This window comes from Perissodus microlepis, chromosome 9 (assembly GCF_051167445.1).
Source record: "Perissodus microlepis isolate ML-2025 ecotype Zambia chromosome 9, ASM5116744v1, whole genome shotgun sequence".
Taxonomy (NCBI): domain Eukaryota; kingdom Metazoa; phylum Chordata; class Actinopteri; order Cichliformes; family Cichlidae; genus Perissodus; species Perissodus microlepis.
In genome coordinates, this window is record NC_140469.1 from 1,326,481 (window position 1) to 1,351,314 (window position 24,834).

General features: G+C 44.5%; 1 protein-coding gene across 1 annotated transcript in view; it reads left to right on the forward strand.

Moving 5' to 3' along the window:
• Nucleotides 1–516: 516 nt before the first annotated feature.
• Nucleotides 517–24,834, forward strand: part of snx7 (sorting nexin 7) — a 36,280-nt gene continuing 11,962 nt past the window's right edge. Inside the window, exons 1-7 of the mRNA XM_084938715.1 lie at nt 517–698; nt 18,840–19,028; nt 20,318–20,428; nt 20,930–21,088; nt 21,198–21,396; nt 22,751–22,950; nt 23,584–23,670. Of these exons, the coding sequence (XP_084794841.1) occupies nt 615–698; nt 18,840–19,028; nt 20,318–20,428; nt 20,930–21,088; nt 21,198–21,396; nt 22,751–22,950; nt 23,584–23,670 (1,029 nt within the window). The 5' untranslated portion in view covers nt 517–614. The remainder of the gene's footprint in view (nt 699–18,839; nt 19,029–20,317; nt 20,429–20,929; nt 21,089–21,197; nt 21,397–22,750; nt 22,951–23,583; nt 23,671–24,834) is intronic.

Below are 24,834 nucleotides of genomic sequence, written 5' to 3' on the forward strand. Positions count from 1 at the left end.
ACAAACAGGTTGCTGTCAGTATTTTTCTTTCCTAGTTTTAAGTTTGAGTTCACTGGAATGAATAAGAATAAAAGGCTAAAACGATACTGCAGTGTTGCAAAACTAACTTGAATCAATCACATTATGGGGCAGCGCTTTTACACTTTGACTTTGTTGGATCTGTTAAGCTTAACATTTAATAATACATAATAAATAGCACATATGTTATCATAACGGAAAAACAAACTTTAAAACAAACAAACAGAAAATATAAAATGAAAAGAAAAATTAGAATGACTTAAAAATAAAAACACAGAACTCCAGTGGTCCTGTTCAGACACGTTTCTGGCTAAATCATGCTCATGGCCTTTCCTTATGATATGAGGCAACACATGTACACTCAGCATTTTGGCCAAAAAACACGAACAATCTACAGCCAACACTCAACTTTACTGCGAACAACAAAGACGCATAACGAGAACTCAGCTTCCGGGCCAAAGTCAAACGTGACCGGTCGCAGCTTTTACTTTGAAATCCGTTAGAGGAAGTGGCATCCTCGGCGGACCTCTGAGTGCGGCTGCTGTGCGGAGTTGAGGTGGAAGTTTGTGTTTAGTTAGTCTCCGGAGCTGAGAGCGATGAGCGGGCACACGGTCCCTGGAGACTTCTCAGAAAACATGCTGGACCTGGACGAGGACGAGGACCTGGAAGTTTTCACCAAGGTAACTCCCGCAGCCGCGGGACTGCGCTTCCAGCCGCTGCTCAAGTTTACTCTTTCCGAAGATTCACCGCCCACACTCACACATACACTCGTCGGGTCGAGGGGCAGCTCTTCGGCGCGTGTTTGCGCAGGCGCAAGAGCTGAAGAGCTCGAGCTTGAAACATAAAAGATGAAAGGTGGGGCTGCTGAAAGTTTTCACTGTCATGTTGTCATCAGGTTAAAGAGTAGGAGAGCTGTGGAGCCGGCTTTACGCGACTGAAGAAAACTTTTGTGATACTTCTCTCAAAGTGTCGAGTTAGGATCTCAGACTTGACAGATAATAACTCAAAACCGAGAAACTATCTTGAAATTTCGATTTAGAAGTCGAAGCTTTCAGCTTGGCTCTGTCTGTGTGGAAGCCTGTGAGTTCACTTCATTCATGCGTGCACACTTCCGGGCTCAGTCATGTGACATCACTCTAAAAGTGTGTGATCGTCCACGCCGACACATAAAGTGCGCTCACTGTTAAAAATTCACTTGCACGATTGGGAGGAAATCTCAGGTCCACGGAAGCAGCAGGTTCCTTCTTCACTTACAGTCTATGTACACTCAGCAGTCACGTGATCGGAACCTCCCAGGTGTGTGTTTTCTGACGATCAGCTGAGATTTTAAGATTTAGTGCTGCTGTGTGATGACTGCAATGTTATTCTCACAGCCACGAGAGCCTGAGTGGCAAGTCTGAAAGAAGTTCTATAATATCTCTTAGTCATTGTGTTTGCAGCTCTCTGTTTGTAGATTTCGTTTCAAATAAGAGTGAAGCAAGATGTGTGTGGTGGCCTGTGCTCAGGTAAACAGGGCTGTGTTCTAGTTGTGATGAAATCCATAGTAATAGTAGAACTCACTCCAGCTGTAACAGTGATAGTGCTGTGCACTCGAACCTCGATTCGTTGTACTAACCAGGTTCCAAAACAGTGAGACACTGTGCAATCTGTAAATAAAAACCACATTTGAACATCTCATACGTCCACATTTAATTCACAAGAAAACATAAACAACATAACAGATGTTTAAACTGGGAAATTTTTTTTCTCAGGGCCAGGGGCGGATCTAGAGGGTGTTTTGCATATGACAGTGTTGTTTATTGAAATAAGATGGCAATAACACTTTGAGCCTAGCTACAGTTTACACTGAATATATTGCATAGTGTTACCCCCCTCCATCATTAACAAATGGTTCAGCCCACAGCGCAGACCGGCTTTATTACTTGTTGTCAGTAGCAACCCATGCCTATGATTGTGCCAGAGCACATTTTGAATGAACACCATGGGCATTTCAGATTTCACACAGGTGGTTGGTTGTTACACTCTGAAAAAAACCCTATAACTACTTATAGGATTTTATGTTTTTTGTGTGATTTTAGATCAGTTGTGTTACTACAGCATGTCAATGAAAAAATAAGTGTAAATTCAGACACGTGAGGTTGAGCTGAAGCGAATGAGACCAAACAAGGCAAAAAAGATAAAATGAAACAATTTAAAGATGAAATACAAATGGAAAATCAAAACTGGCCGGTTATATTTTGGACCTCAGAGGGTGAACCCAACAAATCATGAAAATTTAGGCTTCACTTTTGTTCACGGTGCAGATTTCTGACACTTTGTGTAAATTAAGCAACAATTTGATTATTTCTTTTTTTTTGTTGTTGTTGTTGTTGTTGTTGTCCCGTTTGGATCTTTAGCCATCAGAATTGTTGTCTTAAGGCCAAGAAAGATGCCAAGCGGATTTATTTTACCAAGTGGATCATCATGGCCTCGCCATATTGGTCCATTTGATTGACCTTTATTATAATTATGTGTTTATTTTATTTTCGGTTGCTACAAACGGGACAAACAATTTGATTATTTCTAACAAACAAAGTGTGAACTTGTGTTTGTAAATGAACCGCCCCATGTTGTGTAGCTTTCTGGATTTTATACTTATTGGGCTACATATTTATTTATTATACAGGCTATACAGTACATAGCATCAAAATACACATTTTATGCAACTGAAATGTTTAATTATGTGGGCTACAGAGAATAATTAAGTTATTGACTGTATTTATATGTAACGTGTTTGAGCGACATGTATATATGTACACGTTACATATAAATGCTGTAAGTATATTTACGGCATTTAAATCATTTTAACCATATGTAACACCTGCGTATGTGTTTGTTTGTTTTAAAAAGGCTTTGATTTTGCCACCCCATCTGATCTCCATGCCACCCTAAGAAAATTTCTTTACATCCAGCCCTGTCAGGGCCATGTTTCCTACTGTGCACCAGGCAGTCCTGGCTGGTTTCATGATGCTCTGGATCAGGGCTGTCCAAACTTTTTGCAAAGAGGGCCAAATTTTATAAAGTGAAGATGCCCAGGGGCCAATGGTTCCGTAACAAAGTTGCATGAAAATATAATGAAGAACAATTTTAATGGTCACAATTACCTTTATTTTTAAAATGGAAATGTACCTAAATAAAAGCCACTCAGGAAAGTAGGAACAACTCTAAAGACACAATTGTGCCTTTCATTTATATCTGGAGAGTCAGATAACATTGAACAAACTGTAAAGAATACCCTACATTTCCATGAGTTTGCAATATCTTTGCCTCATGAACATTTTAAACTGGAGTTATAAGTAATGAAAAGTGGTCTGTTATCAATAAAGTTAAAACAAAAAGTGAATTTTGCCCTTGACTTTTACAAGATCTTTAAGGAAGCCAAAGTTTTTCACATCTACAGGAAGATTACACAACTGGGAAATTCACTTGCACAAGAAATACACATATATACACATATGTAAATATACACAATATGTACACAACACACACAACTATGAATTAAGAGCATAACATCAACCAAATCTTAAATGTTTAATAAAATATGTTTGCTTTTGTGAATTGCGTTAGTGCAGCGGTCTCCAACCTTTTTTGCACCACGGACCGGTTTATGCCCGACAATATTTTCATGGACCGGCCTTTAAGGCGTCGTGGATAAATACAACAAAATAAAACTAGTACCGGTACCGAAAAAAAGAAAATTTATTCATAACACACGTGAAAAGACCAAGGAAAACAGAGTTAAAAACGAAAACCGATAAAAACCCTGAAAACTATACATTTCACACCTGAGCCTCAACTCTTGTGGCCCGGTACCAAACGACTCACGGACCGGTACCGGTCCGAGGCCCGGGGGTTGGGGACCGCTGCGTTAGTGTACTTTATGCTTTTTACTGTTCAGGAACACATGACTAATGCAGGGATGTCACTCCTGGAGGGCTGCTCTTCTGCGTGTTTTGGTTCTCTTTCTGGTTTGTAGTTGAATCAAATAATGGGTCACCAGCACATCTTCTCATTTACCAAAGTTCTGCACAGGCCTGCTGATGAGCCATCATTTGATTCAGCTGTGCTAAACCCGGAAGAGAACTCAAACATGCAGGATAGCAGCTCTCCAGTAATTTGGACATCCCTGCACTACTGAGAGGGCTGATACTGAGATCTAGATTTCAGTAAAGCGATCAGGTCTGGTTTGAGGGCAGTGGTTGAGATGCGTAAAATATCGTGGGAGACACTCATCCTTGATCTCACAGGGTTCTTGTTTAAGTTAAAGTAAATATGTGGAATAGGCCTGCACAATAAATCGAAAATTTATTGTCATCGCGATATCAGCCTGTGCGATGGGCCCATCGCAAAAGACGGCGTAAACTGCGATAATTGGGTACCTTAAAATGTTTACACACGTGCTTTAAAGAATTTACCAATCAAAGAAACCCCTTTACACATTTGACCAGTCGAATAGAGCCCTTCACGGCATTAACCAATCAAATGGTAAATGGCCTGTATTTGTATAGCGCTTTTACTCGTCCCTAAGGACCCCAAAGCGCTTTACACATCCAGTCATCCACCCAGTCACACACACATTCACACACTGGTGATGGCAGCTACATTGTAGCCACAGCCACCCTGGGGAGCACTGACAGAGGCGAGGCTGCCGGACACTGGCACCACCAGGCCCTCTGACCACCACCAGTAGGCAACGGGTGAAGTGTCTTGCCCAAGGACACAACAATCGAGACTGTCGAGGGCTCGAACCGGCAACCTTCCGATTACAAGGCGAACGCCCAACTCTTGAGCCACGATCGCCTCTGGATTAGAGGCCCGCCTCCTACGCAGGTGGGGAGCGAACAACGCTGCAGCAACGAGTCAGAGTTGTAAAGGCTGAGAGCGAGAACGCTACTCACTATGAACTCGTGCCTAAAAAAAAAAGTAGTACCTCGCTTATTTGGAGGTACTTTGGATTTGATAAAGACGACGTTCTCCAAACACAGGTGCTCTGCAAAACTTGCCGAACACTTGTGGCAACCCTCAGAGGAAACACGACTAATCTCCACCATCATCTTCAATACAACCACAGAGAACTGTTTGAAGAGTTCCAGAAAGACAGGGCTAGCCAAACAAAGGTTGCTAATGTTAAGACAAAGAGCGCAGCAGTCCAACAGCCGTCTCTGTATCAGAGCTTTTGAAGTGGAACTCCTTATGAGAAAACGTCGAAGCGCTACAAAGAAATAACAGAGGCCATTACACATTTTTGACAAAGACATGATGCCTATAAATACAGTTAGCAGAGAGGGCTTCACCAGTCTGATACATAAAGTGGACCGGAGATACCGCATCCCTTCACGAAACTACTTTTCCCATGTCGCCATTCCACAAATGTACGAAACATGTTTGAACTGACCAAGCTGAAAACTACGCAACAACTACAGTAAAGTTTCCTCTCCAGTTTTGACTTACATCATAACTACTTGGTGAGTGGTAAAATGATGAACAGCTGCACTGAGATAATTTGCAGTATAATTGAAGTTATGTTTATTTAAAACTAATTCTAGAGACCAGGAAGGATGTCTTTCAGAATTCAAGCCTCAGAATTTTTTTTATGGGGGCAATGTTTCAATGTTAAAGTGCACTTTGTTGTTATTTAAAGAAAGCTGCTGTATTAGCAGCTTTCTTTAAATAAAACTGTTGCAGTAAAACGGAAATTATGTATTCGTTTTTTTGTTTGCTATTTATTTTATCGCAAGTCATATCGTTATCGCATTATTGATCAGTTATCGCACATCGCAGGTTTTCCTAATATCGTGCAGCCCTAATGTGGAACCAAATAAGCTCAGCATTTTCAGGAAACCTGTCTTTGTCTAGCTGCCGATAAAATTCAACAAGAGAACCCTGCCGGTGTTTTCCGCGGCACTCATCGTCACACTGCAGCTCAATGAGATCCAGCTGAAGCTGGAGCATCATCAGGGTCCACGGAGAAGGGAGATGAGAAAAGCAGCATGTCATATTCAATAACTGCAAAGTCCTGAAAGCGTTTGTTAAATTCCCCAGAAAGAGACGCGATAGCTGTTGCGTAACTCTTCATTTGGACATTAATGTCCTCTGGGAAACTGTCAGTAACCTCTTTCAAAGCTGGGAAGTGTGCGGTACAGGGCTCTGTTAGGGACAAGTGTCTTTGGAAAAGTTGCCGTTTGCTTCCAAAGGCCTTGATGTGAGCGTATAGTTGGCTCCCCACTGCGTCTTTTCCTTGAAGATTAACATTCAGCTAGGGCTGCACGATTTTGCATAAAATGAGAATCACGATTTTTTTTGCTTAGAATTGAGATCACGATTCTCTCACGATTTTCTTTTCCAGTATAAATATTTATTGCACTTATTAACTGCACATCAACTTCGTAACAGTTGAGACTGAACATAAAAACAATAAATAAACATAAAAACAACAAATGTCTCACGTTTTGTCGTTGCCGCAAAATGTTGTACTGCTTGAAATTCCGTCTCCACCGCTGCTCGACGCTGCGTGTATAGAGCAGGTAGTGCAACAATAGAAAAATAGTTGCAGGACGGCACTGCGTAGCGTTTGGTGTTGATCATTCTCCTAAATCCCTCGTTTTGCACAGTGTTGATGGAGCCATATCTTTGGTCAGGTGATAAGTGATAGCCTCCGTAATTTCTCTGTGCCTGCGGGAGTTCGACGGGTATAGGGAAGCGCTGTATAAGGTTCCCGTTATTGATGTTTGGGTGGTTGACCGGGACGGATTTTCTCCTGTCACTTTCTCGTCATCCCTGACCTGCTCGCCGTTGTTTTTTCCCTGCCAATTTTAGCAGCCAGCTTCTGTATCACGTGGTATAAGGCTCCGCCCTTGTCATTTGTTGAGCAGGAAGAGTGAGCGCTTGTTTTCATGCAGATTACGTCCCGGATCAAAATGCGGTACAATCGTCGTCTTTTTTTTCTTTTTTTTTTTTTTTTTAAATCGTTGTCATTTGGAAATGAGATCGCACATAAGTATGAATCGAGATCGCGATTTTCTAACGATTAATCGTGCAGCCCTACATTCAGCGCAATCCGATGCTTCGTGATGTCGACCAAAAAGCCAGATTTGCCAGCCATACAGGATCAGACAGTTCTTCCACTGGTTGTCCCTTCTCATCCAAAAACTGTCTGATTCTTCTGAGAGAGAAAAATCGCTGTAGTGCAGACCACCTCACATCGTTGTGATAAATTATGTCACTGTATTCAGCCTGGATGTCATGCAGAAACTGCTGAAACTGCTGAAACTGTGGGTGGTACAGAGCTTTAGAGCAAATACAGTTGATTGTGTTTGCTACTGGTTTCATAACATCATCAAATTTGAGACGTTTGGCACAGAGAGCCTGCTGATGAATGATACAGCCAAGTTTAACAGCGTTACCTGCTTCTTTGCTGACTTTATTGCAGATCCGCCACGGCAGGTGCACCATCAGTAATGATCCCTTTACTCCATGGTAGCTTCACATCATCAACAGCTTCACAAACAGCAGCCAATCCTCTGGTTTGACCCTTAAGGCTTTTGAGATCCAGCGGCTCCTCTGTCACGTTCATCTTGTCGTCGACTCCTCGTAAAAGAATCAGCAGTTGCGCGGTGTCAGATGCGTCGGTGCTTTCATCGCAGTCTAATGAGTAATAATCAAAATCCACTCCTCTGTCCCGCAGCTGTCTGTCAGCGTCTGACGATATATCCTCAACTCTGCGTGCCACAGTGTTGCGTGCCAAGCAAGCATTCAGAAATTCTTGCTTCCTCTCGGAGCAAATGTTCTCCACCATTTTCATGACACAGTCTTTGACAGACGTATCGCTGTTGCGAAGCCAGAGCAGCTTGGAGTTGCTTCAGTTTTTCAGCGCGCTCACTCCCTGTTAGCTTGTTATATGTTGCAGCAAGTTTAGTCTCGTAGTGTCTCCTAATGTTGAAATCCTTAAACAAGGCAACAGTCTCTTTACAAGACAAACACAACTGCCTCGAGTTTCAGTAAAAAAATGCTGCTATTCCCACCGCTCCTGAAAGCGGCGGCCCTCACTGTCAACCTCTTTTTTTTTTTTTTTTTTTGTACAGTCGCCATGGCAGAAATGAGCAGAGAAGGGCGGGCTCGCAGCACAGGTGCAGGTAGCTGAAAAATGTGCTGCCACCATGTGGTGAACAAAGGAATTACATTTTTAAAGTCATGATTTATTTATTCGGACTAAGGAAGTGAGCCATAAATAATACATAATTAGACTGAAGCTGCGGGCCACGTGAAATCTGACTGTGGGCCAGACTTTGGCCTGCTCTAGATGTTCTCAGCTGGTGAAACTGGACTCTTACTATGAAGTAAGCGAATGGTCAAGTGTTCCAAGTCCTTGACGAAAACTGCATTGTCTCATGTACATGTGAGGTTCAGCTAACAGACAAACTCTCTTTTGCAGTACCCCAGCATAGCCTTAAGGGTGAACCAGTGAATCGTCCCACTCATCCCCAGACAGTTTCATTGAAATAGCGCCAAATCACAACAACAGTTGTGTCAAGGTGCTTTATATTGTAAGGTAAAGACTAGTGATGGGAATGGATAAGAATTTTTCAGTTCCATTATTGATATTACTTATCGATTTGATACCTTATCAATTCTCACTGGGATCTCACTAGGTCTGCTTTAACAGTTACCACCATCAGTAAGCAGCATATCAAAGACATTTGAACAAATTAACTGCATGTTTTTGGTCAAATGTTTGTCCATTTTGGATGTGTTTCCTCTCTTCATTGTGATCAGTGTCATTACTCAAAAAAGTAATGAACAATTTTATTAAAAGTAATGCAGTACCTTACTTAATTACTCCAAAGAGAAAATTATTCATTGTACTCCTCATAACATGACCTGAAAAACAGTGTCTCATAATTGCCATTTAAATCTAAACCTACAGTCCCACACACCAAAACAAGTCCCTGTCCTGATGAGGATCTTTCTCAGTGTTTAGGTATGAACACAAAGCCAGCAGCACAGTACAAAGATGAAAACCAGCAGAAAGACACTTCGACGCGGTCGTCACAGTGATTCCACACATGAACAGGTAGAAATGAAGGCTGCTTCGTGACATCTGTTACCTGATGAAGTGGAGTGACGGCACACTTGACCGCGGTCCTAGGCTGGCATTTACTCAGCTTTAGTGTCACTCTGGATTTTTGGCTAGCGTTAGCGTTAGCATGCTGTCTGTGCAGGTGTTTGCAAAGAGCCGAAGTTATGTTAGCAGTATAATAGTTTCTGTCCGTCATGCGGTTTACACTTTACCATTACATTCTTGTCCTTCTGTGCAATAAAAATAAAAGTAATGTCCACGCTGTAAACTGCCCTGCAAGAGCCGATATGCGCGGTCGATAGACAAGCAGACTGACGATGACTACTCAAATTCTCGATTACTACAATGATACAACTAAGGAGGTCCCAAAATATTGCTTGCACCCCCGACTATATCCCCAGTTGAGGTCAGCAGCACCTTCACCCCCACTTTACACCCTCTGAGTAAAGAACTGCCTTCCACTCCTGAGTCACGTGACAGTTTGCCATGAAAGGAACTAAATTATGTCTAAACCAGTTTACCCTAGCTGGGATAGGGTTACTAGGGCCCCAACCTGGAGCAATGCCTGGGGAGGGAGCTCCAAGGAGAGTGTCTGGTGGCCGCAGCTTGAAGAGACAACATGGGCCCGCCTTCTATAGACCCACCACAGGAGGCGCTGTAAGGGTCGGCTGCAGTGTTGTGTCGGACTGCAGTCGGGGAGGAGGCCCTAGCAGTCCGATTCCTATCGGGACATGGAATGTCACTTCTTTGGTGGGAAAGGAGCATGAGCTAGTGCGTGAAGTTGAGAGATACTAGCTAGATATCGTTAGGCTCACCTCAGTGTAATCCTGGCGACTAATTTGTTAGTCGATTAACTGTGGAAAAGAAATTAGACTAATTATCAGTCTGAAATGAAGAAACACTCAGAGATTAAGTTAAATTCAAGAACTGTTTAATGGAAAACGTCGAAAACTAATAAGAAAGGCGTCTAAAAGGCGTTATTACGTTCTTATAATGACACATGATGCTTAGCTGAATATGACAGAATATGACAACCGCTTCACTAAAAGCTGAAGTAACAAAACAATAAATCATCTAGCAATTTTCTTTGGCTTATCTGAATGACTGGTAAGTCTGGTACTGAATAGTGACAGCAAAGATTAGTCGGCTAGTTGAGTAGTCATGTACATCCCTTTGGGTCGGGGGACAGGTCCTGACTATCAGTTGCAGTCTTCTTGGAGTCACTGAGTGGGGTGATGGAGGGTGCTCTGCCTGGTGACTCCATCGTCCTACTAGGGGACACCTTGGCAAGGGCGGTGTGACCTGGAGCCTAATGATGTCCTTCACTTGCATCAGCATGTCTTTGGACGGGCTATTTAGAGATCCACTGAATGGCTACCTAACGCAGGCTGAACTCCAGTTTCATGTAGAGTCCACTCTGGTGTGCAGAGGTAAAATGACACAAAATGTGTCATTGTCCAAAATCTATGGACTTACCTGTGTGTTGCTTCAGTTATTTCACATGGGCGTTACCCGTGCAGGTATTCGTGTTGGACGCTGCAGAAAGAAAGAACAGCAGTTTGCACAGGCTCACCTATAAGAACCTTTGAGATCTTTGATCCCCAAAGGCGGCTCCTCTCTTCTTGACTCTACACGAACTAAACTGTGATTGTGAGCTTATAGGAGAGATGACAGCATGCCGTAAAAAAAAGGTGCAAAAGAGCCTAGTCCTGAACATAAACACGAGTCGACATACACACTGATATGAAAAGTGGTTTAATGGAGGGATTTCAGTCAGGACGAGCTGTGTGCATGAAAGAAATGAAGCTACCAACAGTCCTGTTACTATGACAACTGTTGCTGTCACAGTCCAGTGCTGCTGATGAGGATCTGAGCGTGTGCAGATGCGTCCTGCATGTGGCTCAGGTGTTTTTGCACATTTAACACACTGCACAGCTGTACGGTGCCTGCAGCCGAGCACACATCTGTGCTTCCACATCATGTTACCATAACAACCAGTTCACTCACAAAGACATACAGGGAAGTAGTTGTGAATAGATGTTAGCCGAGGGCAGAAGCATCGCTGCTGCTGTTTCTGCTTTCTGCAGATGGAGATAATGTAGAACTATCAACCATCCAGAGACCAGAGCCATGCCACGTTTGTCACCACACACCATCACAGGAGCCCGACGCTGACCTCAGACTGCTGTTAGAGGAAACACACCTGTAGGCAAAGCATGTACGCTTCACTACTATTTGCATAAAGTGGATCATTTGAATGCAGCAGCAATAATATCCATGGTGAAAGGGGCGGGGCTTACAGATGACATGCTGCCATTAGCTTTTTGGGAGTCTGTTGTGAGGTGACAGTTTGATGGAAGTGTGTAGATGCTGTTGATGTTGTTGCACTGTGTGGCTGAATTTGAAACGGGGAGCTGCAAAGCTCACTTCGTGATGTGAATATGAGTTTGTTGTTTGGACACCAGCTTCTCTGGTCTGATGTCAGAACTGTGCGTGTGGAGCTGTAAAGGTAGCCAAACATGGATCGATGGCTTCTGCCTCCACACTGATGTCGGCGTGTTTCAGGGGCCAGCTGTAGTACCAAGGACGTGTCTGTCTATTAAAACTACACCCAGCTTTATTGTCATTCAACTACTGGACAAGATATGAATGAAACACACTTTTTTAGTCTCATTACTCATCACTATGCTACTAAACATAATATTGAGTCCCCTGTCTTACCCTCTAAATAGGGCTGCCACAAACGATTATTTTGATAGTCGACTAGTCAGATCATCATCCATTGGAAACAATGTGCCAGGAGTCCGACCCAGAAAGAGTAATAAGAGTAATATTAACACTAAGTAGCTGCCGCCATTGCTGGAAACTGGAATTGGCTGGGCTGCGCTATGAATTCTGGGATAGGTTGGGCCACACGGATACACCCGACCCATCCTTCAAATCTGGAGAGTCTTCGTCGCGTCGCTGTGATGTAATCGGGCTTCAAATGCGGCCTCAGGAAGATGCTGACCTTGAATTTGGACACAGCTACGATACCGGACACTGCTTCTTCTTCTTCTTCTTTGGTGTTTAACGGCAGCTGTGTGTACATGCAGTGCTGCCATCTTCTGTTTCAGTCCGTTATTACACTCTTAAATCCTACTACTTATTCCTGCGTCTTTCAGGATCTTACAAAGCTTCAAACTACGCCTCGACTATTAAATTAGTCGTTGACGATTCGTGACTAGTCGACTAATCGTGGCAGCCATAAATATAAAGAAGGAATCATTATAAAGCAGAATATTGCACAGCTGCTGTCAGGTGTGGGTAACATCAACACTTCAGACTCATGTTCAGTAAGTCATGTTGTTGAGGTGGAAGGTGTTGACTATTGAGGGTGGAGCAGTTTAGCAGTCGGGCTGAAGGTTTTTTACTGGATGCAGCGCGGCCTTCTACTAGGCTTACAGGTGGTGCTTGTTCTACATCTAATGGTGTTGGTGTCACTGATGCGTGGTAAGTCTGCAGACTTTTACCTTCTGCAGCTCCTTCCCCCAGTGCGTCTGCCATGCCACACAGTGAAGGCGTAGGTCAGGACGCGCTCCACCACACAGCTGTCGACCCGAGCATGTCAACATTCAGTCCAGCACATGCTAGGTCGTCTTCTTAATAGGTGTAGTGTTGATGGTGTTAGTCTGAGGTACGTAATGGAGGGGCCGTCTACTCTATCTAATTAGAGAGCAGGGGAAGTGCCAGGTTTGCAGAAGTCCACAACTATCTGCCTGGATGTTGAGGATGAGATATTTGTCCCCACACCATGTGTCAGGTCCTCCACCTGCAGCATGAACAACATCTCATCCTGTAGCTCTTTCAGTCACAGGTCATCGGTGTGGGCAGCTGTGGGCTGAGCACAGTGGCTGTGCAGGCTCTGTGGCCTGCAGCTCAGGAAATCCAGGACCCAGCTGCACACGGATGAGGAGGTACCCGGTGGTGCTAGCTTAATGGTGCTGCATGCACAACTGAGCTCCATAAACTTATGAGTCATTGTTGTCTATGTGAGAGAGGGCCTGATGTCGTACTGAGCACTGATAGGAGTCCTCTGCTCCAGGGGCTGTATGCGCTTCCTGATGTAGTGAGAAAAGACGACGTGTTTTCCTTCAGGTCCTCACTGCTGCCTGTCTGAACACCTGCCAGTCTGTAGTCTCCAACATGGACACAGCCCCTCACTGCATGTAGTCCTGCAGCTTGGACACAGAGCCCGTTATGACACCATAGTTTGATGTGGAGCCTGTCAACACCTATACATGGTCCTTGATCAGAGCACTTGATCAACAAACTCCAACATGAAGAAAAGTGAACTTTGTAGCTGCTCCATCCACCGTCGTTTGTTTTACACAGGAAAAATATGTGTCAATGCTTTTGCATTCTTTCAAAAATGTATCTGGGTAATTATGTCATTGGCATCGATGAGCCACTGTCAATATGTGACATATTGAAATCGCGTTGGGCTTTGCGCTTGTTTTTTGCTTCACTTTCACTTTGCGATTGCGCGAACTGTGTATAGAGAGCGACAGCACTGATTGGTGAGTGACGATTAATTGCGCACCAATTCCTCTGGCATCGTCTTATCAATCGTTAGCTTACTATGCAAACATGACAAGTGAAATCTCCCACAGCTTAAACATGTGAGAGGTTGATCGCGCAGAGAATCGCTGAGCGTTATGTGAGTGCCTGTGTAAAAGCAGCAGGATATATATTTTAGTTCTGCTGAGCCAAATAAGACAGTTGAGGGTGAAGAAGTGACAGCCAAAGAAAAGCTTACCACAAAACGGAAAAGTTATGACAAATCAGACAATGAGGCAAAACGAAAGAGCAGCTTTATGGTTTCATGGACAAAAGAATTTCTGTGGCTGAAATATGATGAGCTAAATAACATGATGTTCTGCCGGGTGTGTTGTGAGTTTCCCTCGATTTCTGAGTCGACAAGCGCCTTTGTTACTGGGACCAGTAATTTTAAGAAAGACCCCATCAGACCCCATGAGAAATGCAAGAAATGCATTATTGCTCAGTCTGCAGCATCTTTCCCAGAATTTGTTCTGGGAAAGATTGCAAATTGCAAATTTTGCACCAATTGCAAAAAGACATACTAAAAATAAACCAAGCACAAGAAGTCCTGAAAAAGCTGTTTAGAGCAGCGTGCTCTGTTACAAAGAGTGAACTACCTTTGGCCACATTTAGCCGTCTTTGCAAACTTCAAAAGGCAAATGTCCTAGATGTTGGTCCCACTTGCCTCTTACCCGTGACTTCAGTGGAAATGTCAGATTCAGGATCTGACACAGACTGATTCATGTCCTACACAGTTCTTACAAGTTCATAGAAATTTCTGTTCAATGAGAGCCAAGTTGAGTTGATGATTGTAATTTTTATACAGTTGTTGTAATTTGTGTTTTAACTATTTTTTGAGTGGTGTTTTGTTTCCTTTACAATATTATACACTAAAGTATAATATTGTAAAGGAAACAAAACATTTTAAATTTGGGCTACTTAAATGTATTTTGGGCTAACAAAAACTGAAGAGTCTCTGCCAGAAGGGCTACCAGGGATCTTGAAGTTTTGCGAGCCCTGAGTCGCATGTTTTTTATTAGGTTTAGCTGTGGATCACTGGGGACTTAGAAGCAGCATCAGCTCATTTGACCAGCTGTCCAAATGAGCTGATGCCGGAGGCAGAGCACAGCCCCACACACGCACACTGTGATAGCTTGTGTGTCAACTTCTTTGTAGTTTTGTAATTGTAGTATATAATGGTTTTATGTAACTGAGTGTTGTGAATGTAAAAGCCCAACAAGGGACAAAGGTTGAAAATCATCAGCAGCTATTGGCAGCTTCATGCTCCGTGTTAAACTGTGTTGTTGACTAAAAATATAAAGTGTAGAAGTTTGTGTTTTTACTGGTTAGAGGTGCTCCACAGTTTGTCTGTCCTTCTCTTCCTCTCGAGTTTGACATTTTGTCATGTCGGGGAGCTCGGTGGGAGCCCCGTCCTGTTTGTCAGGACCGTGTTTCTAACTTTGCTGCACAACGAGGTTACTTCTGATTGGATCACTTCCAGATTCATCCTGTCTTTTTACACAACTTAATTAGTTCTGGTAGGATCCCATCTCTCCAGAATCTCCTTTTTATTCATTGATGAAGTGTCAGTACATCTCATCGCAGTTTTTGTCCTGTGCATTATTATTTATTTATCTCATTTTCATCAGGAAAAAAGGTTTTTGAAGAAAGAAATTAACAATGCTGCCACCTTAAAGGCCTGAGTCATCGTGTTTAAGATGAAAGCATTCATTCATGGTACGACTTCTTTGAGCAGGTTTGGAGGAAGATGCTTTTTCTCTCATGGTTAAAATTTTATTTGTGAAGACAGAGGTCTGTGGAGAGAGCTCTCTTCTGTAGGAACAGACTTTAGTGAGTGGACAAATTATATTCTTAAATTTGGGTACAGAGATTCAGATGTTTCTAAGAATTGATCAATATTCAGTTTTTAGTCCTTGTGTCTGTGTGGATATTAAATCCACCCACAATAATTCTTTTATTTTAGCTGAGCACTAAATCAGATGAAGTCTGAGAAATTCAATAGAAACTATGAGTGAGGATGGATGATGGATAAAATGTGTGTTTGAGTTGTTCAGACGCACAAGGCCAAGGTCGCTAAAACACTCGATATCCAACACAGGACCTCGACTCAGCAGTAGATCCTTTTGTTCCTTTGTTTTATTCGTAGGCCTGTGTGACATGACTCAGGTTGCTCTGCCATTTTAATTTTATTGGATCTGTCCGCTGCTTTCGATATGGTAGACCATAAAATTCTTGTAGAGAGACTGGAACATGTTATAGGCATCACGGATTCTCCACGAGATCAGCTAGCTGCCCGATTTGGTCCGTTTGCTTTCTTACAGATACTGTAAGTAAGCTAGGTGTTTGCCTGGATAGTTCATTTAAGCTGGATAAACAGGTTTCCTCAGTGGTTAAATCTGGCTTCTTCCAATTGCACCAAATTCCAAGGTCAAACGTTTAATACCGTACAAAGATCTTACTTAAAAATGCCTAAACAACCTTGCCCCTGACTTTCTCACAGACCTCCTCAGTCTCTATACTCCCAGAGGTTCTTTGCGATCTTCTGGCCCAGCCCAGGCATCGTCTGAAGGCTAGGGGTGATCGTGCCTTTGCCTCTGTAGCACCAAACCTCAGGAATAGTCTTCCTGCTACCATTCGTGCCTCTGACTCCATTCAATCCTTTAAAGCACGGTGGAAAAGTTACCTATTCAGCCTGGCTTCTCCGACTCGCTAATTCTCACCGCTCATTAATTGCTGTATCGTTACTCACTTCTCTGGATAATCATGAATTCTCCCGATCGCTACTTACTGATGCTTTTGTTTGTTTCTCTATTTTACCTTGTTTTAATGACTTACTGTTCAGTGTAATCATTTACTGTTTATTGCTTACTGTGAAGCACTTTGGTGTACCCCCTGGTTTCAAACGTGCTATATAAATAAAATTGTATTGTATGACCAAATGAAAACATCTGTCATTTCAAATTATACACAATCGTTTGTTTTGTCCACTGTTTACTGTTTTCATGGGAGAATACTGTAGGGCCGTGTGATATGACCCATCTCTCATATCCCGATATAAGACATTTGTCGTCCCAACAACGATATATATCACCAAAACTTTACATTTTCTTTAAGTTCTGTGAGTCTCAGGCAGCTCGACCTGCGTGAAGTGTTTTCAGCTGGGCGTCGTGTAGCTGGAGTCGAGTGTTTTGACCGATGCATGAAACGATACATTTTTAGGCAAAAGTTGTAACGGTCGCTATTGTCTTTGTATTTATTACACGGCGTGCTGTAGGGCTGGGCCATATCATACCGTTCACGGTAACACCGGTATAATGTTGGGCAACGATAAGAAAATGAAATATCGCGATAGAATATGGGTAAAACGCGCATGCGCAGTGCCTTTGTTTTCATACGCACATGGCGGAAAAAGCATGGCGGCGACGGAGAACAAGAAGGATGAAAGCGGATCGTTGAATGAAACGGATGAACCTGAACTGGTTTGTAAAAATGCTGCAACTTCAGTGGTTTAGCTTTCGTCCGTCAGATACACAACAAAGCACTATTTTTGGTAGCGCATGCTAGCGGGCCGTCGTTATTACCGTGTTGTTTGGAAAATACGGCACAATTAAAATCAATCCTTTGATTTTTCTGAAAGTCGACAGAGCCCCTTATAATCCCGTGTGCCTTATGTATGAACTCTGGTTGTGTTTACTGACCTCGAAACGATTTTATGTACACGGCGCTCGAAAATCTTTCAAATGTTTTAGTACGACTTTGCTGAGCTACGAAGCCGCACCGCTCGATGTATTGTCGGAGCATTACGGCTATCGTAGGCGGAGCCTCGCGGAGTTATACGTATTGTGCTTCAACATAATATTACCGTATTGTGTGTGTATAACCTCTTTAAGTTTTGTGGATATTATACATGGTTATGCTGAGTAGAGCAGGGCGATATGACCAAAAATATTTCTCACAAAATACATTTGAAAATTTGCGATAACGATATAACTGACGATATAATTGACACGAGACAAAATACTTTACAACTCCACAACTTTATTAGTGCAAAAAAAAAACCAACATCAATGTATTTTCACTTAAACAAGCAGCTGTTTTTTATGTGCATTAAAGTTATATAAAAATGTAACAGTGCAAATGCAAATTCCTCGCTGACAGTTTAACCAAAAGGCATCTCCAGTGGAAACTGGCCGACATATCCTCAGCATAACCATGTAGAATATCCACAATACTTATCATACATATCCTCATTAAGAAATTAATATAGCCACCACAGTGACCATCAGAACCATGAAAAAATATTGCTGTAAACAGTTTATTTTGCGACACCACGAAATAAATGATAGCGTAAAATGAAACAATAGACGTTTTTATGTCGTCATCTGATACATATCGTTATATTGAACAGCCCTACCAGCATGTGCAGCGACGATGAGGCAGAACCAGGTAGCTCTGCAGCATGGACATGGTTTGGTTCTGAAAAGTCCGACACGGACCAGAAAACTGTGCTGTTGTACAAATGATGGCACAAACCGGCCCCACCTCAGACTCGAACACAAACCTCTTCTACCACCTACGCAAGAATCACGTGAAAGAGAAAGTAAACCTTAGACTCAAAGGTTGGAGCAGGCTTTTCCCCGCAGCACGCCGTGTAATAAATACTCACAAAGAAACAACTAAAAATACAAAGTTTCCAGACTCGACGCCCAGCTGAAAACACGGCACACAGGTCGAGTTTCCTGAGATTCACTGATTTTACACAAAAAGCACAGGTTTGTGATCTATATGGTTATCGGGAGGAGAAATGTTTATATCAGGATCTGAGATTTCTGTCACATTGCACAGCCCTGTTTCTTCAGAAACTGGATAAATTGTTTACTTTCTACAAACATTCATTAAGGCTTTCATCGAGCAAAGCCTTGCGTCTATAACAACATTCAACATAAACATGTTTACCTTCAGATGCTTTGGTGAAGAACAAAATCTCTCCTGAATTCATTGACTGTGTTTCCAAAGCTGACAGGAGTGCACACACAGCTGACACTGATGTGTTGTTGACATATAAAGTGAGTGAGGCTGTGTTTGCACTTTCTCTGTGCTCCAGAATACTTCCCTGCCAGATGGAAGCCCCTTCCCCAACTCTCCCAGCTCCATGGTCAACCAGTACAGACTGGAGGACGATGATGAGGGCAAAGAGGATGCCAACACTAAGGACATCTTCGTCACCGTCGACCACCCAGAGAGCCAAGTGACGGCGATCGAGACGTTCATCTTGTACAGAGTGGTGACCAGGGTGAGGTGGTGGTCCTGCATCAGCGTGGTCACATCGTGTCTCACACACAGTAGTGCTGTTTGGATGCTTTCTGCCATTAAAAGCATTTAGTCTCTGTAGTGTGAACAGTTTGTAAAGGCAGACTGCACAGGTGCTGCATTTTATCTATGTGAGGGAACGGGACTGAAAACAGTTCAAGATGAAGAGTTGGCACGGTGTGGCCCACACAGTTATAGGTGTGACCCACACAGTTATAGGTGTGGCCCACACAGTTATAGGTGTGGCCCACACAGTTATAGGTGTGGCCCACACAGTTATAGGGGTGGCCCACACAGTTATAGGTGTGGCCCACACAGTTAAAGGTGTGACCCACACAGTTATAGGTGTGGCCCACACAGTTATAGGGGTGGCCCACACAGTTATAGGTGTGGCCCACACAGTTAAAGGTGTGGCCCACACAGTTATAGGTGTGGCCCACACAGTTATAGGTGTGGCCCACACAGTTATAGGTGTGGCCCACACAGTTATAGGTGTGGCCCACACAGTTATAGGTGTGGCCCACACAGTTATAGGTGTGGCCCACACAGTTAAAGGTGTGGCCCACACAGTTATAGGTGTGGCCCACACAGTTATAGGTGTGGCCCACACAGTTATAGGTGTGGCCCACACAGTTATAGGTGTGGCCTACAATGTGGACCTTGTAGGCTGCTTGGCTTTCACTCTTCTGTCAGTTCATCCCAAAGCAGCTCGATGGGGTTTAAGTCTGGAGGCTGTGCTGGACCTCCATGTTTTCAAGCTCACCATCTTGTTCTGTTTTCCTGAGGTGGTTCTGGCACAGCTTGGATTTATGTTTTGGGTCATTATCCTGCTGTAGGATGAACGTCTGACCAACTAGGTCCGTACCAGAGGGTCCTGCATGGTGCTGCAGAACGCTGTGGAGCTGTTTTGGTTCAGGGAGCCTCTCACTCTGTACAAGTCACCGATCCAGCAAACAGCCCCAGACCATCACACTTCCTCCTCCAGGAATTAGTAGCAGAAGCTTTCAAGGCTCGATCAGCCTCCATTGCTGCAGAACACATTTAAACCCAAGTTGTTCCCTGAAAAAGGCCAATTCTGAAATGTACATTATTTTTCAGTTTTGGGTGACCTTTGTTTAACTTCTGTCAGTTCACCACTTACGTTTGGACTTGAACAACTTGAATTGCAGTAAAGAATTGGCTTGTTCAAAAAGCTTTGAGCAGTAGTGTAAATGTCTGTATATATGTGTGTTAACAGATACTGTCTGTACTCATGTGTCTCTCTCTCTCCAGACCACTCGGAGTGACTTTGACTCCAGTGAGTACGAGGTACGGCGACGCTACCAGGATTTTGTGTGGCTCCGTAGCAAACTAGAAGAAAAGCACCCCACACTAATCGTCCACGTACGTATCAGCTCACCAGGTCACTGCTCTGCACAGCTGCAGGCTGCTGCACACTACTGCAAGGCATGTGCATGCGTCAGTTCATTCATTCACAGGCTGCAGGTCCATTTCTGAGGTTCCCTTTCTTTGCTTTCTGTGCTGTTGGAACATGAAAGATTGTTGAGGTCTGAAGTTCAAGCAAAGCCACCGTCCTCATTTCCAGCTCTGTGTGTGTATGTTGGTTAGGTTACTGCTCTGCCAGGACAGAGCTACTCTTAGGTGTGTTTGTCATAGAGAGGATATCTCTCATGTGGTCGCCTCAGGCGTGTAGCCCCACCCACCTGCTGCTCATGCAAAGCTGCTCTGCTAGAATTGACCAGTGAAAATAGACTGCTACGAAGAGTGTAATGCATCTCGCCCTCTTCTGCACTTTTATGGACAAACTTGTGTAAGTGGGGCGACGTGGAACAGCTCCCGGTCTGATAGCGCCGTCTCTCACGCTTCTCTCGTTTCTGTCTCCAGCCCCTCCCAGAGAAGTTTGTTATGAAAGGCATGGTGGAGCGCTTCAACGACGACTTCATTGAGACGAGGAGGAGAGCCCTGCACCGCTTCCTCAACAAGATATCCGAGCATCCCATCCTGTCCTACAGCCAGCACTTCCAAGTCTTCCTCACTGCACAGGTGTGTGTCTGACGCACGGATGCACACACACACACACACTTCTGGTTTTAGAATGAATTGAATTGTGACTCGGTGGTGTTTTGACCCTCTGAGTGTGTGGCTCCTCCAGGATCTGGCACCTCACAGGAAACAGGGACCGGGCTTCTTGAGCAGGATGGGGGAGACGGTGAGAGCAGTGGCCAACTCAGTCCGAGGCCTCAGAAGCCGGCCTGAGGAGTTCGCTGTGATGCAGGAGTACGTGGACGACTTCAGTAACAAGATGTGCTGCATGGACAAAGTCACCCAGAGGATCGTCAAGGAACAAAGAGGTATCCGTCTGTCTGTTCAGAGGTATTCCCAATCCAGCAGAAAGCTGTCATCTGTCCAGCTTAGTGAGCTCCAGGCTCTCCTCCCAGAAGGACATGGCTCTTATTCCTCCATATCAGAGGAGTCAGACCCAGATGCTTCCTGGCACCCTCTGTACATCTCATATAGTGCACACAGTTTAGGCTGCTTTAGCCTGCATACAGCTGCAAGCTGCTTTACAACCCAGCACAGCTCCTCCCCTCATGTTGACCCAATGAGTGATGTCTCTGTGGTCACTGATGGAGAGATGGCTGAGCCATGACTGCACATGACAATAGGAGTTTTCTTTGGAGGAGAGTTCCTCTTATTGAGGGTACATTATCTCTGTATGCAACATATTCATGTGCACATATTGTTCCACACTTTGTTCTTCTGTTACAGTGTCACCAGTATCCATGGTATCACTGATCAGCTGTGTAGGTGAATTGTGGGTAATACATGTTTTCGGTCCAAGTGAAAAACTCTATTTCTCATACTGTGTTCAGTCACTTTGTACTTGTTCAAACCGGCACTCACTGTAATACAGGTTTTACTTGCTGTCAAATCGTGTTTTGTTTTTTGTATTTTGCTGTTTTTTTTGTATTTTAATTTATTAGAAACTATTTTAATCTACTGTTTTGTTGATGTCATTTTCTCTTTGTAAGGTGACCTTGGGTTTTAAAAAGGCGCCCTCCAATAAAATGTATTGTTATTAGTAGTAGTGGTAGTATGGCATCAAGCCAGTTAAACTGGCGTAGTGATCTGGTCCCATCTGCAGGGCTCCTCTGTGGCAGGACGAGCAGTGCCAGAGCTACAGATGACCTCATGCAGGCCACCGTTGTCAGTGCCTCTAACCACACAATGAGAAACTAACTTCGTGAGGGTTTTCCTCACGATTCTGCTCCAGTGTGTCTGCCAGATATCCAGATATCCTTGGGCAGCACGCTAACCCAAGTTACTGTCTGAGTGTAAATGTGTGTGTTAGAGGGGAAAAGTGCTTATATGAACGGGTGTCAGTGGGTCAGTGAGGTAAGTTATAATAAGCTCTACAGGCGTCTGTGGGCATCCAAACTACCGAGCAGCATTTTGCCGCATCGTTTTCTCACTTTGATCTTCAGGCTGTCGGAGTTGGATTCAGCCCTCTTGTCCATTTGGCACCCTCCTCTCCTAACACGTTACCCACTCCGTGTCAGTACAGACACCAGCCACTCACACGTGATGTGTTCAGAGTGTCTCACCCTTTACTTCTTTGCAACACTTCCTGTGACCTGCTTCTGTGTAGCTAACAGCACCTCCTGGTCTGAAAATGAGTCTTTGTGTTTTCCTCTGTGCTTCCAGAGTATGTGGACGAGTTGAAGCAGTACAGCCCCACCTACGCCCGGTGGGGGGAGTTGGAGGAGGAGCTGACGGAGCCGTTGAAGGGCGTGGCCAGCTGTGTGGTGCAGTGCAGTAAGGAAGCAGAAGAGCACATCCAGCATCTGTCTGAGGTCCTGGTCCCTGCCCTGCACGAGTATGTCCTCTGCGCTGAAACGCTCAAGGTGAGGCATGAGCACGCTTCACCTGTGGTGGTGCTCTGCAGGTGGGGCTTGATGCAGAGCAGCAGTAAGACAAGGTGTGATGTCAAAGTTGAACACCGAACACTCGAAGCGCTGTGCGCTCATTCAGGGGCTCGAGGGAACCACGGGGTTCCCTGTCTGGGACCAATGATCCAGACTTAGGGGGTCAGGCATTGAACCGACAACCTGTCCGACCTCCTGAGCAGCAGCTTCTCCTCATTGTGTTTCTCTTTAAAAGTGCAGTGTTAGTGGGCCTTAGCATGTAGCATGGAGGTGACACTCCTGCCACTAACAGTAGAGCAGACACAGCACCGTGTGTGGAGCAGATACTGGCTGTGACTCAGCCACTCCACAGGTAACATCTGAGATTCACTGTGGAACGGGAGCATGCAGCAGTGTGACCTTTAATCTAACGACTTAACCTTGTTCACCCAGCTCTGGGAAAGCACGTGTGTGACAGAGAATATGGAGACAAGAACAAAGTGCTGCTCTGTGATGCCATGTGTGTATTTGCAAATGTCACATTCTTTGTGTCACCTGAGTGTGTGAGTGAAAACGTCACAGCGTGTGTTGGAGCATGTGCACTGACAGCGGGTCTCTGGTGGTTTGTGGCAGGCTGTGATGAGACGGAGAGACAACATCCAGGCAGAGTTTGAAGCCAAGAACGAGGCTCTGCTGACCAGGAAAGCGGAGCAGGAAGCAGTAAGTTTAATTTGATCCACACATGCTGATAAAAAAGCACGCACACACTTTCCTCCTCCCCTGCACGTGTCTGAGCCAGCCGTGCGTTTGCGGTCATCTCTGAGATTAGCTGTAATAAAGTGAGGTGTGCAGTGGGCCTCTCTCGCAGGGCCGCCCTCACCTCATATTGGGAAGGAGGAGAGGGCTCCCTGGAGGATTATCTAAATATCCCTGCTTGGCTGGAAGTCTGTGCCGAGCTCAGAGTGAATAAAAGCTGCTGATATTACTTCCTGCCGCGCACTGACAGCTGATCGTGGCAGGAGCAAAATTCCTTCTCAGATGACGCTTCGCTTCGTAATGTCAGGACGCAAAGACCCGAGAAGAAGGGCATCTTTGTCTGTGTGTGAGACCTGCAGGTGTCTGTCCCCCTCATCAGGCCAACATGCAGTCCCATCTGTTAGATGTTAATTAAGAAGCTGTGCTTCCCCCACAGACCGCCGTTGTACTCTTGCTTTGTGTGAGCTCTGATTTAATCCAGCCCTCCAGGTTCTGCTGTGTATCAGCCCGCTAATGACAGACCTGCACTAATGAGAAGTGAATGTCAGAGGAAGGCTGAAAGACATGCTTTCATTCAGCTTCAAGGTGTTGTGGCGGCGTTACTGGGAGGGAAACGGGTCTCGCTGCTCTGTGGGCGTGGACCCGGCAGGTCTCTGCGGCTGCTGTCAGTCGTGCTTGTGTTGCTCTCCGCTCTCGCTCCTCACTGCTGCCTGTTTTCTCACAGCATAGTGTAACAAACGCTGCCTCTGTTACAGAAGGCGTGGTAGTCATGTGACTGTGCAGTCTCTACTGGTGTAATGGGCGATGAAGGTGAGGAAGACGGAGAGCAGGACAGATTGCTCGTAAAGTTGGCACCGCCCACAAATTCAGACAATCAAGTGATATGTGCAGAATGTGTCCATGTAATTCCAAACAGCCAGTGTTGTGTAGCAGTGTTACCTCCAAGTACACACTTTAAAGTACACGTCGACTCTCAGACTCAGTGCGGCCCACAGTTCTCAGCACCTGCTCAGCATGTCTACGACCATGCCACCTGGTTGTAGACATGCACAACCACATAAGCATAAGCATCCACACAAACATGCTGTGTGAGATTCGTAGTGGACATACTGGCGTTGTGCGTTGGAG